The 12,691-nt window shown below is 40.5% G+C and overlaps 1 protein-coding gene across 1 annotated transcript in view; it reads left to right on the top strand.

Moving 5' to 3' along the window:
- Positions 1–807: 807 nt before the first annotated feature.
- Positions 808–12,691, top strand: part of LOC307128610 (transcriptional repressor p66-alpha-like) — a gene marked incomplete at its 5' end in the record, with an annotated part of 13,136 nt that continues 1,252 nt past the window's right edge. Inside the window, 6 exons of the mRNA XM_079820524.1 lie at positions 808–825; positions 9,217–9,330; positions 9,615–9,758; positions 9,833–10,055; positions 10,980–11,293; positions 11,370–11,460. Coding sequence (XP_079676650.1) covers positions 808–825; positions 9,217–9,330; positions 9,615–9,758; positions 9,833–10,055; positions 10,980–11,293; positions 11,370–11,460 — 904 coding nt within the window. The remainder of the gene's footprint in view (positions 826–9,216; positions 9,331–9,614; positions 9,759–9,832; positions 10,056–10,979; positions 11,294–11,369; positions 11,461–12,691) is intronic.

Here is a 12,691-nt window from a genome sequence, read left to right as displayed (position 1 = left end):
ACACCTTTCACTTTTACAAACAAATCTTCATCTCTTTCCAAAACTCTCTTATCACAGATATGCTCCTTTAACAGGCCAATTTCGTTTCATTGTTCATTATTTTCTGTGTTGTCTCTATCTCGTACATTTTGTCCTTTTTGCGTGGCTTCTTGTACTTCTGTACTATGAGTCACTTTGTTTCTGCCAAATCTTTTCACACTGGAATCAGTGCCTCTGCGTTTTTGAATCACTTGATCTTTCTGTGCTGAGGTTAACTTCTCCCATTCTCCTGCTGGAACATAACTTGTTTTTTGCGCACTACCATTTCTGCCATCCTTAAAGGGTTTTCTGGCACTACTATTCTTCTGCCATGCTGGCTTCCTTGTATTCCAGGTTTTGGGCCTATTAGACTGACCTTTCTCACCCTGCCTAGCTTGGAATCTTGTGTTATATGGTCTCGCGTTCTCCACGGTGGCTCTCTGTTTATTCATTACTTTATCTTTTTGTTGTTTTTGAACCCTAGCTCCTTGTGGTTCCTTTCTTTTCACAAACTGACTATTTAAATCATATTCAGCTAGTCTCTCTTCTATCTGTTTTTTGGTCGTGCTATTCAGTATGGTTCCTAACTTTTGCCCTCCTGGTATTTTACGCCCTACGTCTCGTAGCAGCCTTACTTTATCTGACATTGGGATTTCATCCTCAATTGATAACCATACACTAAGTAAGGGCATTTGCTCTCTGCTTGCATTTACTAACATATCTTTCCATTGTTTGTATTTGTCTTCAACTCCTGTAAGGTCTCTAACCTTTTCTAAGGCCTTCGCCGTTATGGCATGTCCTGTGCACGTGTGCACTAATCTTGTTATTGCCTCAGAACCTAAGCCAGCCTGCGTTGCCGCTTTAATGATTCTATCCATATAACTGCAGTAATCTTCATTTGATTTCTTTGAACCTATTTGGTTTCTCACAACGTCAGTTAATTTTAACTCTAATAACTTTGCTTGGACATTTTGCTCCTCACTTCTCTCTCCCTCTGTTCTCCGTGGAGTGCTGAACTGCAGCTGCCTTACTGGAGTTTCCCTTTCATTGGGGGTTTCCCGTCTCTCTTGATATACGGCCTCCTCGCTCTCTTCCTCCCAGATTTCTTCTGTGGCTTTGTTCAGATTCTCAATTTGTCTAAAAGCTCTAGTTGTTTCTAAATCTCTTTGTAATTGTTTATTCTGATTCTTCAATATTTTTATCATATTATCTAATTCTTTTACTATTTTTCTATTATACTCATATCCCTCTTGGAATAAAGTTTGTTTGCCTGCCTTCGACCAACCTTCTTGTTCGGCTATTTCTGTCGCAGACGGGGACATACTGGCAGTCTTTATTTGACCATAAGTTAATTCCTTTTCAGGTATTACTCTTTTATTCCATTTACTTAACAATTCCTGATCTCTTTTCTTTCCACTGGGATTTCTATACTTAGTTCCCCTTAACTCTACTTCTGGCCAATCATTCTGTATTTGTTTTGTTACTCTCTGTAATGTTATTTTCACACCTTTTTTGTGCTTTAATCTAGTCTCTTTTCTGAGCACTATCTCTTCCTCACTGATATCACAATCAGTACTAATCCTTGTGGAATCTAATTCCTCATCTTCACTCTCCTCAGAACTTGAATTGTTTTCTCTGTCAGTTCTTTTTCCTGTTACTCCAATCGGAGTTCTATTTTCAGAAACTAGGTTTCTTCGCTCACCTAGCTCAGTTTCTTCCCTAGCTTCTTCCATATCTCTATTTATTGCTTCTTGCCTTTCAGGAGTATTACTTCTCATCAATTGTTTGTTCTTCGGACATTTTCTTCAGAAACTTTTTAATTGATTTCATATACTTTTGTTTAACAACTTTCTGGATGGAAGTCACAGCTAAAATCGCAATTTGCTCTTATTGTCGATTTTACTTCATCAAGCTTTCTCTATCCATATCAGTACTTAGTATATCTTCAATATTACACTCTAATATGGATCTGCTTTTCACTATGATTCCCATTCAACGATGTGCACTTCGTTGAACAGTTCACATAGTCTATACTAAATCTCTTTCACTAAAGATTTAGCCAATCTCTATTTTTTCAGCCTATTAATGTATTTATCGGAGCGTGCTTCTCTTATATGAGCTCTCAACGCTTTTCTATATTCCGACTCAATACTTATAGAGATTTTAGTAGTGTCGTGCATGCACTTAATAACCCTACCCAGGTTATAATAATAATTCTTCCCTGAATTATTTTTCGTCTACAGGATTCCTTCCTTTTTTAGACTTTCATCTCACTCTTTGAGATTTCAACACTACTGGTTTAACCTTTCATTAGGTTTAATATAATTCGTTTCTAAATTATATTTTCGTTTGACTTTATAAGTCCTTCTAGGATTTTTCCTTAATCCTATCTTTAGGCTTTTTAATAACCCATTCCCAGGTTATAATAATAATTCTTCCCTGAATTATTTTTCGTCTACAGGATACCTTCCTTTTTAGACTTTTATCTCTTTCTTCGAGATTTCAAAACTACTGTTAGTTTTAACCTTTCATTAGGTTTAATATAATTCGTTTCTAAATTATATTTTCGTTTGACTTTATAAGTCCTTCTAGGATTTTTCCCTAATCCTATTTTTAAGCTTTCTTTCTTTTGTACTTTCTATACAATAGTCACGTTTTTCGTCAGCACTTTGTTTATTGATTTTGGCCAGAAATCAATAAGCAATCGTGCCCCGCTAGTTGGGCGCCATGTTATTCGGTGTACAATCTGCCTAGATCCCACACACCTTCTACCTATTTTTAGTTTACAACCTCAGGCTAGGTAAAGCAGGTCAAATCCTTAACTAGATCATAAATATAAATTTATACTCACTCCCCAGAAGAACAGACCCCCTCCGTGTCTGGTTCAGATCAACTCGTTTAGAAAGCAGAGACGTGGCAAACGGTTTCTTTTTATAAATCAATTATAAGTAGATTTATTTTTCCAATAACAAAAAGTTTTACATACAATCAAATAAAAGTTTACAAAAAGAAAAGTCTTAAGTAACAAAAGCGGCAGTTCACAAGTGTCACCAGCAGATGTCAGGCTCGGATCATCAAGCAATGGAGAAGCAGCATAACGCTCTCAGCTTCTGGTGTTCATACAGAGATCAATACCTTATATACCATTTCATTATCACACCTCTTCATCACATATTCAATTACACAGGCACAGTTCATCCAATCCTAGATTTTGAACGATTGTCAACTCCCTCAATTCCTTCAACATTTTAGTATATAATGCTCTGTATTCTTTCATTCTTCTTCTTCTGGCTTGGTTCCTTAATCTCCTCCTTCGTCTCGTCTGCAAGACATCATCCTGGGTAAAACCTGTTTCTTCATTCAATACTTGGTTACATTTATAAATGACCCTTATACATATGACTTAGTGTTTTTCTTCATCTTTTTAATAAAGCAGATTGCCTAAAACATATCTCAGCGTGTTCATTTCAATTATTCAATAAAATACTTTTACAAAGTCTTTGTCTCCATGTCTTTACTATAAAACCAAATAAAACATTTTTACAACAGTCTTTGCTTCCGTGTTTTTACTATAAAACCAAATAAAACATTTCTACAAAACCATGTGTCTGTATTCTTGCTATGAACCAAAGTAAAACATTTTTTACAATATCATGTTGTCATGTTTTTCCATGCTTACAAAGTCATTCATGAAAGTTGTATAAGAAAAACCTCCTTTAGGCTCCTCGGCCTTATAAACAGCTTATACATAAAAGTTGTAAAATAAAAACTTCTTATAAAAGTTTCTTGGCCATATAAACAACTTCTTTATTTCACTTGGCTGCTTCTGTTCTACATGTGGCTCTTATAAAGTCCAGTATAAAGGTTCTCTATAAAACCTCCACTACATTTTCTATATATTTCCAACATCATAAAACCATGCATAACATATCTGTGTGGTTAACATAGGCCTCTTTACATTTGGCATCATCCTTGGTTACACATTGGGAGTAAGACCTCCTTACATCAGGCCTTATTCCTGTGTATATATTGGGAATAAAATAATTAATTTCATCATTATTCTAACAACAGATGAACACAGACAGACAGCTGAACACAGACAGACAGCTGAACACAGACAGACAGTTGAACACAGACAGACAGATGAACACAGACAGCTGAACACAGACAGCTGAACACAGACAGATGAACACAGACAGATGAACACAGACAGACAGCTGAACACAGACAGACAGTTGAACACAGACAGATGAACACAGACAGCTGAACACAGACAGATGAACACAGACAGACAGCTGAACACAGACAGCTGAACACAGACAGACAGCTGAACACAGACAGATGAACACAGACAGACAGATGAACACAGACAGACAGCTGAACACAGACAGATGAACACAGACAGACAGCTGAACACAGACAGATGAACACAGACAGACAGCTGAACACAGACAGCTGAACACAGACAGACAGCTGAACACAGACAGCTGAACACAGACAGCTGAACACAGACAGTTGAACACAGACAGCTGAACACAGACAGCTGAACACAGACAGCTGAACACAGACAGCTGAACACAGACAGACAGCTGAACACAGACAGACAGCTGAACACAGACAGCTGAACACAGACAGCTGAACACAGACAGACAGCTGAACACAGACAGACAGCTGAACACAGACAGCTGAACACAGACAGCTGAACACAGACAGACAGCTGAACACAGACAGACAGCTGAACACAGACAGCTGAACACAGACAGACAGCTGAACACAGACAGCTGAACACAGACAGCTGAACACAGACAGCTGAACACAGACAGTTGAACACAGACAGCTGAACACAGACAGTTGAACACAGACAGATGAACACAGACAGCTGAACACAGACAGCTGAACACAGACAGTTGAACACAGACAGATGAACACAGACAGCTGAACACAGACAGCTGAACACAGACAGCTGAACACAGACAGTTGAACACAGACAGCTGAACACAGACAGTTGAACACAGACAGCTGAACACAGACAGCTGAACACAGACAGACAGCTGAACACAGACAGACAGCTGAACACAGACAGCTGAACACAGACAGACAGCTGAACACAGACAGCTGAACACAGACAGCTGAACACAGACAGTTGAACACAGACAGATGAACACAGACAGCTGAACACAGACAGCTGAACACAGACAGATGAACACAGACAGCTGAACACAGACAGCTGAACACAGACAGTTGAACACAGACAGCTGAACACAGACAGCTGAACACAGACAGCTGAACACAGACAGCTGAACACAGACAGTTGAACACAGACAGCTGAACACAGACAGTTGAACACAGACAGCTGAACACAGACAGCTGGTGGTAGATTGATATCCATATTATTATTTCCTATAATGGGGACCAGCAACTGTTGGTTTCCAACATTCTTCAAAATATATTTTATGTCCAACAGAAGAAAGAACTTTATTCAGGTGTAAAACAACTTGAGCGCCAGTAATTGACGACAGAATTTTAATTTTTGAGTGAACTCTCTGTAATTTTACATTTATTCACACACTTTCATGCTGTACTGCTCTGAGCTGCCACTGTAAATCTTTATATATATTTATTTTATATTATACTATACACTAGGAATGTGTACAAGTAAAGTTTTAAGTAAGGTTTTTCCAAGTATTTTAAGTAAAATAAAAAAGAGTATTGCAATAAAAAAAATTATTTATAATAAAAATAATAATAACTTTTTGTTCCTGTCGCCTAAGAATAAAATAGCTAAAAACTGATATGACAAGCCATCAGAACCCAAACCGAGGTGTGTATTGACCCGTGGACTAACTGTAGATTTGCTTCCCTACTGTACAACCAGACGTGATTATTATTGCTTTATTCATGTTGAAATAAACCTTGTGTTGTAAGAACTTCTATTTTGATGCGTTTTCCGAAACTTTTCTAATTTTACATAGGTTTAAAAATATCGAAATTAATATCGATATCGCAATATCACATTTTTGTGAATATCGTGCACCCCTAACACACTCACACACACATATGCACACACTCTCTCACACTTCTCTATAAAATGCCCTGTAGGGCTGTCAAAATTGCTCAAAAATGACGTTCGAATATTCCCTCTAAAAAAAGCACGAATATTCGAACTATTCGAACATCTGGTTGCGCATTTTATCAAAGACGCGCATTACGTCAATAACAGGACAAGTGAATACAAAGACACATAACTACTTATATAGGTAGTCTATTTAAGTTTAAACATATTTGACAACGTATAACCTACACAAAAACAAGTAAATCAACTAATGGCTAAGACCGCAGACCTCACTCTCTCTCGCCCTCACGCTCTCTCTCTCTATCTCTCTCTCTCTCTCTCTCTCTCACTCTCTCTCTCTCACTCTCTCTCTCTCACTCTCTCTCGCCCTCACGCTCTCTGCGCATAACGGTTTAAATGAACACACACATTTTGAGGCTGATCAAGAGTTTTGTGCAAGCAATTTAAGGTCGCGACTCTTGTCCCAAATATAGCAGGCTTCATTCAGTGATTGAAACAAATATTAATATAAGTTTTACAGCATATTATTGAACGCTCCGAGCGAGCTGTGCTGTGGTAAACATGGAACTTTACCTTGACATGAAACGGTAAATAATCAAACCAGTGGAAGCAGTGCATTTATCCTTCATTCATGCAATATCTCTTCAGTCAGTTCCTCGGCTCCATTGCTTGACAGAACTCACTGAAGCCTGCCCCATCCACGACACTGATCGCTCTCATGCAGGGCCGTGCAGAGAGTTCTTCAGGGGCAGGGGCTCAAATGTAAAAAAGGGGCAATATGTAAATATATAATATATATATTATATATATATATATATATATATATATATATATATATATATATATATATATATATATATATATATATATATATATATATATATATATATATATATATATATATATATATATATATATATACCCTGTTCGTCCCTGTTCGGGCGAACCAGCCTCTTACTGCATTTCGTTGCCTTGTACCTGTACTTGTGTAATGACAAAGTTGAATCTAATCTAATACACATTATATATATATGTATGTATTCATGTATGTATATATATATATGTATGTATATATATCCTTATGCTCATCAAGCCTACATTTATTTAATCAAAAATACAGAAAACACAGTAGCCTAATATTGTGAAATATTATTACATTGTATTCTTTTTAACTTTTTATTAATCAAAGAATCTTGAAAAGAGTATCACAGTTTCCATCATTAACATTAAATCCTCATATTAGAATGATTTCTGAATGATCATGTGACACTGAAGAGTGGAGCAATGATGCTGAAAATCCAGCTGTGATCACAGGAATAAATTATATTTTAAATTATTTTAAAATGAAAACCATTTTAAATTATTTTAAAATGAAAACCATTATTTTAATATATTTCGCGATATTGCTGTTTTTTATCAAATAAATGCAGGCTTGATGAACATAAGAGACTTCTTTCATAATGCTGCATAATATTAAAAAATTGTAATATAATAAAGTCCTTTCATGTAACCATTTTGCCAGCTTACACTTCACATAATAGGCCTGTAGGTGCCGGCGGCACTTGGGTTTTGTTAACTTTGATAGTTTCATGAAATAGTAAACGGTGTATCAATATACATAAATACAAGTGAATTTAACACTACTTACCATTAATGCGACTTTTGCTGCTGTGGTTTTGTGCAGGGATTTGTTTGTTGTCAGTTAAAATCCATTTTGTAAGTGATGCAATTTATAAAATGAGACAAACTGCAGGAAATTGTTCCACAAACGTTAGTTCGTCTGTCCATGTAATTTTCAACCGATTTATGAATAAGAACAGAAAATTACCGCTTCACATCACCCAATGGAATTTGAACTTGCTTTGCCAGATCACGATTGGTTGGTGTAAATACAAGACAAACGAGCATTGGTGAATTGTGTAATACTTTAAAATATATATAGCTAATATATAGATTTTTAATTAAATCAACACATTAGCTCTGATTATGGATGAAAAAAAAAATATTGGTTTACTTTTTTCCCGCGAGGCCACACACTCTCTGAAAGGACCATATTTGGCTCGAGAGCCGTTTCCGAACAGTGGAAAATCAGCTGTCAATCAAAACGCACGCGACCCATGGCAACGCGTTATGGCAACGCCTCAACAGAAATTGTCCGACTTTTGAGCCTTTCGTTACTATTGTATGCATTGTCATGTTATAATAATCACATTTATTTAGTTTTATTGACCACGATATTATCATTGATATTTGTCTGAGAGGGGCACTTTTGATTCATATTTGAAAAAGGGCAGGGGCTCGAGCACCCAAAGCCCCCCCCTCTGCACGTGCCTGCTCTCATGTCCTTACAAATCAACTAAATTAATTTCTCCGTTATGGCCTCTTGTCGTGTTGCAGACAGAGAACTTGTGGCGCGCGATGCAAAGTAAGGCTGGTCCAGTTTGCACATACAAATGAGTTGCTTATATTTACAAAACGAGCCTACAAAAGCATAAAAAAGCCCGTTTAATAAAGAAAAGTTCACGAAACTAAGTGAAAACTCACTAAAGTGTTTAGTGAAATTAGGAAACATTTAGATATCATAAATTGAGTTGTATAAGTTAACGTTACATTTCTACATACATTTTGTTCTCATGTCACAAGTATCAAGGTTTATTTTGATCTGTTTTACATGATTCTTTTGTAGTGTGGTTTTCGGTGAAGTGTACTAAAATAAATATCGTCACCTGTGTACATTAGCCCACTTCTTCTCCACGCTTTTCCTGATAGTTTATAGAACAATTACTCCGAGTCGCCATCTGTCGTTTCAATGAAAAGCACAACGGCGAGCGCGTCAAGTATAAACACCTCGTCCGTTTGTGGAGGAGCGCGCGCAGTCAGCGGAGGCTCGCGCTCTGGAGACGGGCCACAGTACACAAGACTTCACTCGCAAAGCAGACAGCCACGCCTCTACTACCGCGGGCGTTTTTCCCCCCACATTTTTTTATTTATTCGAATATTAATTTTCACCTTCGAAATTCGTTTTTTAAAAACTATTCGAATATATATTCGAATTTAGAATATTCGTTGACAGCCCTAATGCCCTGTGAGTGTGTGACGAGGATCTGCTGAATGTGTGTGTGCAGGTGGCGTCCGCTCGGGCCCCTGGGACGGTGGTTCCTCCTCCACTGGTGCGGGGGGGTCAGGTGACCAAACCCGGCCCTCAGAACCTCATGCCTCCGCTGGTCAGAGGAGCTCAGGTGGGTCCAGCCCTGTTCCGCGTGTGTGTGTTTGTGTGTGTGTGTCCTGTTCCTTGTGTGTGTTTGTGTGTGTGTCCTGTTCCGTGTGTGTGAGTGTGTGTGTGTGTGTGAGTGAGTGTGTGTGTCCTGTCCTGTGTGGAGCTCGGAGTGACTCTCTCTCTCTCTCTCTCTCTCTCTCTCCCTCTCTCTCTCTCTCTCTCTCTCTCTCCCTCTCTCCCTCTCTCCCTCTCTCTCCATCTCTCTCTCTCTCTCTCTCTCTCTCTCTCTCTCTCTCTCTCTCTCAGATCTCTGGCTCCGCCTCCGGCCCTCCTCCGCTCCTGCTGGCCCCCAGAGGCTCTCTGACCAGTGTCCAGGGACAGAAGCTCCTGCAGCCCGGCCTCATCCGCATGGCCTCCATCCCCAGCGCCAGCCTGCTGGTCCTCAATCAGGTGCTCCGCCCGCTCACAGCTCTGATGGAGCAGGAGGTCCAGTGATGGCTGACCTCTGACCTCTGTTCCCACAGGCCGCAGGAGCGAACCTGAAGTCCAGCGAGTCTCTGGCCAGTCGGCAGGCGGCGGCGAAGCTGGCTCTGCGTAAGCAGCTGGAGAAGGCCCTGCTGGACATCCCTCCGCCCGCCCCGCCCGCGCCCCAGATCAGCTTCATGCCCTCGGCCGCCAACAACCAGTTCCTGTGCCTGCTGGGGCTGGAGGAGGCGGTGCAGCAGCTGCTGGAGGCCCTGGGCCGAGGTATGACATCATCACCATCATCATCATCCTCAGATCACCTCAGTGCTATTTCTAATTAATTATTAGGGGCCAAGCACCGAATTGAAATTGTTGGCGTTCCTATTATTATTATTATTATTATTCGGTTTCTTCTTCCGCTCTTGAGTCTATGGCAGCCCATAGAACCGTTTGGTAAAAAGTTGTGATATTTGTCACACTGATAGAGGACATTCTGATCTGACACCACAGAAAATTTGGAGTCTCTAACTCATTCCCTCTAGCGCCACCATCAGTCCAAAATTTTACTCATGTTTATCCTAATAACTTTTGAACCCTAAGGGATAGAGACAAAATTCCTGAGCTCAAGACTTTTCCGTCATAAAAATGTATAATAATGAAAATGATAATGGCTGCTTTACAGATATAATTAGCATTATTTTTATATTATTCATATTAGAATATATATTTTTTTCTGTTATAATAATATTTATATTATTATATTGTAATATTATCATATATATTATATATTATTGTTATATTATTATTGTATAATTTTTCATATTTATATTACTATTAATTTTATTCTATAAAATCATCATAGTAATTAAAAATAATATTATTTATATCATTATTACATTATTATTTTTATCACTGTAATATTAACTTATTGGTTTCATGTTTCGTGTGTGTGTGCGTGTGTGTGTGTGTCTGTCTCTGCGTGTGTGTGTATCTCTGTGTGTGTGTGTGTGTGTGTGTGTATGTGTGTCTCCGTGTGTGTGTGTGTGTGTGTGTGTGTCTGCGTGTGTGTGTGTGTGTGTGTGTGTGTATGTGTGTCTCTGCGTGTGTGTGTGTGTGTGTGTGTCTCCGTGTGTGTGTCTGTGTGTGTGTCTCCGTGTGTGTGTGTGTGTGTGTGTGTGTGTGTGTGTGTGTGTGTGTGTGTGTCAGGTAAGCAGGGTGTGTATGCTGGTCTAGTGGTCAGCGCTGGAGAGCCGTCCTGCTGCTCTGAGTGTGAGACGGACTTCACCTGCCGCTGGCGCAGAGACAAGGGCGGAGCCATCCTGTGTGAGCAGTGCATGTCGTCCAATCAGAAGAAGCTCCTGAAGGCGGAGCACACCAATCGGCTGAAGGCGGCGTTCGTGAAGGCTCTCCGGCAGGAGCAGGAGATGGAGCAGCGCATCCTTCAGCAGGCCACGCCCCCTGCCTCCTCCTCCTCCGCTCACGGGCTGAAGCCCCGCCCCCTGCCCGCCCCCATCAAACAGGTGAAGCTCCGCCCCCTCCGCCCGCTCAGAGTGTGTGGCTGCTCCTCAGCAGGAAGTGACACGTGTTTCTCTGCAGGTGTCTCCGGCTGGGATCCGCGCCCTCGCCTTCGCGCCCTCCTCTCAGCTGCAGAGCGCAGTGGCGGCCGCCTCACTGGTCAACAGGCCAGGTAAGCATGCCGTGCGTCAGGGGTCAAAGGTCAGCGAAGGCAGGAGCGCCGCCCCCCTGAGGAAGCAGAGCCGCGGCGCAGCAGGTAGAGTCTGGCCCAAACGCGCCCACTGATAACGTCTAATCGAGTTTAAAGGTCCCATGGCATGGCATTTTTCTATTATTTTATAGTGTTTCCTGAGGTGTACTTCTATTGTTAGTATGACTTTTACATCATAAAATGTCATAATTTAGAAATAAAAGGCATTTTTTCTATACTGCTGTTTGCCCTGTGGCTGAATGCCCTGCTTCAAGAGGCGTGTCTGCTGTGAGACTTCAGTAAAAACGCCCACTGTTGTGATTGGCTGACATCTTTGCATTTTAAATGAGCGGAGGGGGCGTGGTTTAACGAGGTCTACGAGGCAGGAGCTGCTGCCAGAGAGACGGATGGACCTGAGTTCACTTCACATCAGTTCTCAGCATGTCTGAACTGTTGTAGTTACAGCATATACTTCAGGTTATTAGTCTATTTCTAGTCGGAGGGGCTGTCACTCATGTCAGAAAGTTAGTAACTTTAGTAAATTATGGATCAGCGCTGACTCGAGACGCCAACCGTTTAGAACGATTCAGCCCGATTTGGTGAACTGATTCGGTTCACTAAAAAGAACTGGTTCAAAAGAAAGATCGTTTGCGAACCGGACATCACTAATGTACCAGAGACTGAGCTCAGCGATTGCTAACAAAGTTATTTATAGTAACTACTGAGTTATGAGAGCGCTGTCAGTCAGCGCGAGTTTATTGTGTTTGTATCTGAGAGTTCTGAATAAACACGAGTCCCAGTCACACCGAGTCCGTCTTCATCATTATTACCAACTTTGTAACACATGCAAAGCACCATTACAGCTGTCGAGATGAACGAGTTAGTAAGTGTTGATAATAGCATTATTTTTAAAATAAAATAAAAGCGTCAGTGACGCGCGTTGAGTACACAGCGCAAACAAAGACACAACAGCAGTAATCGAATGTAATCCAGTTTATTGTGGGAATAGCTGGCTAGCCGGAGACCCTCACGCTTACCCCCTTCTGCTTAATCTCACCCGCGTTTGGCTCCTCCGCTGTGGGCAGATGCAGTACTGGGGGTCGGGGATGCTGAAGGCCGAGCTTCGGCGTGTGTGAGGTTTTTCTCTGCCGATGTTGAGCAGAAACTCATGACTGTATGCACATTTTAGAACTGATAGACGCGACGAGGACGT

This window comes from Gobio gobio (assembly GCF_949357685.1).
Source record: "Gobio gobio genome assembly, chromosome: 6".
Lineage (NCBI taxonomy): Eukaryota > Metazoa > Chordata > Actinopteri > Cypriniformes > Gobionidae > Gobio > Gobio gobio.
The sequence above is the reverse complement of the archived record's forward strand: the minus strand, read 5'-3'. Positions and strand labels throughout refer to the sequence as shown.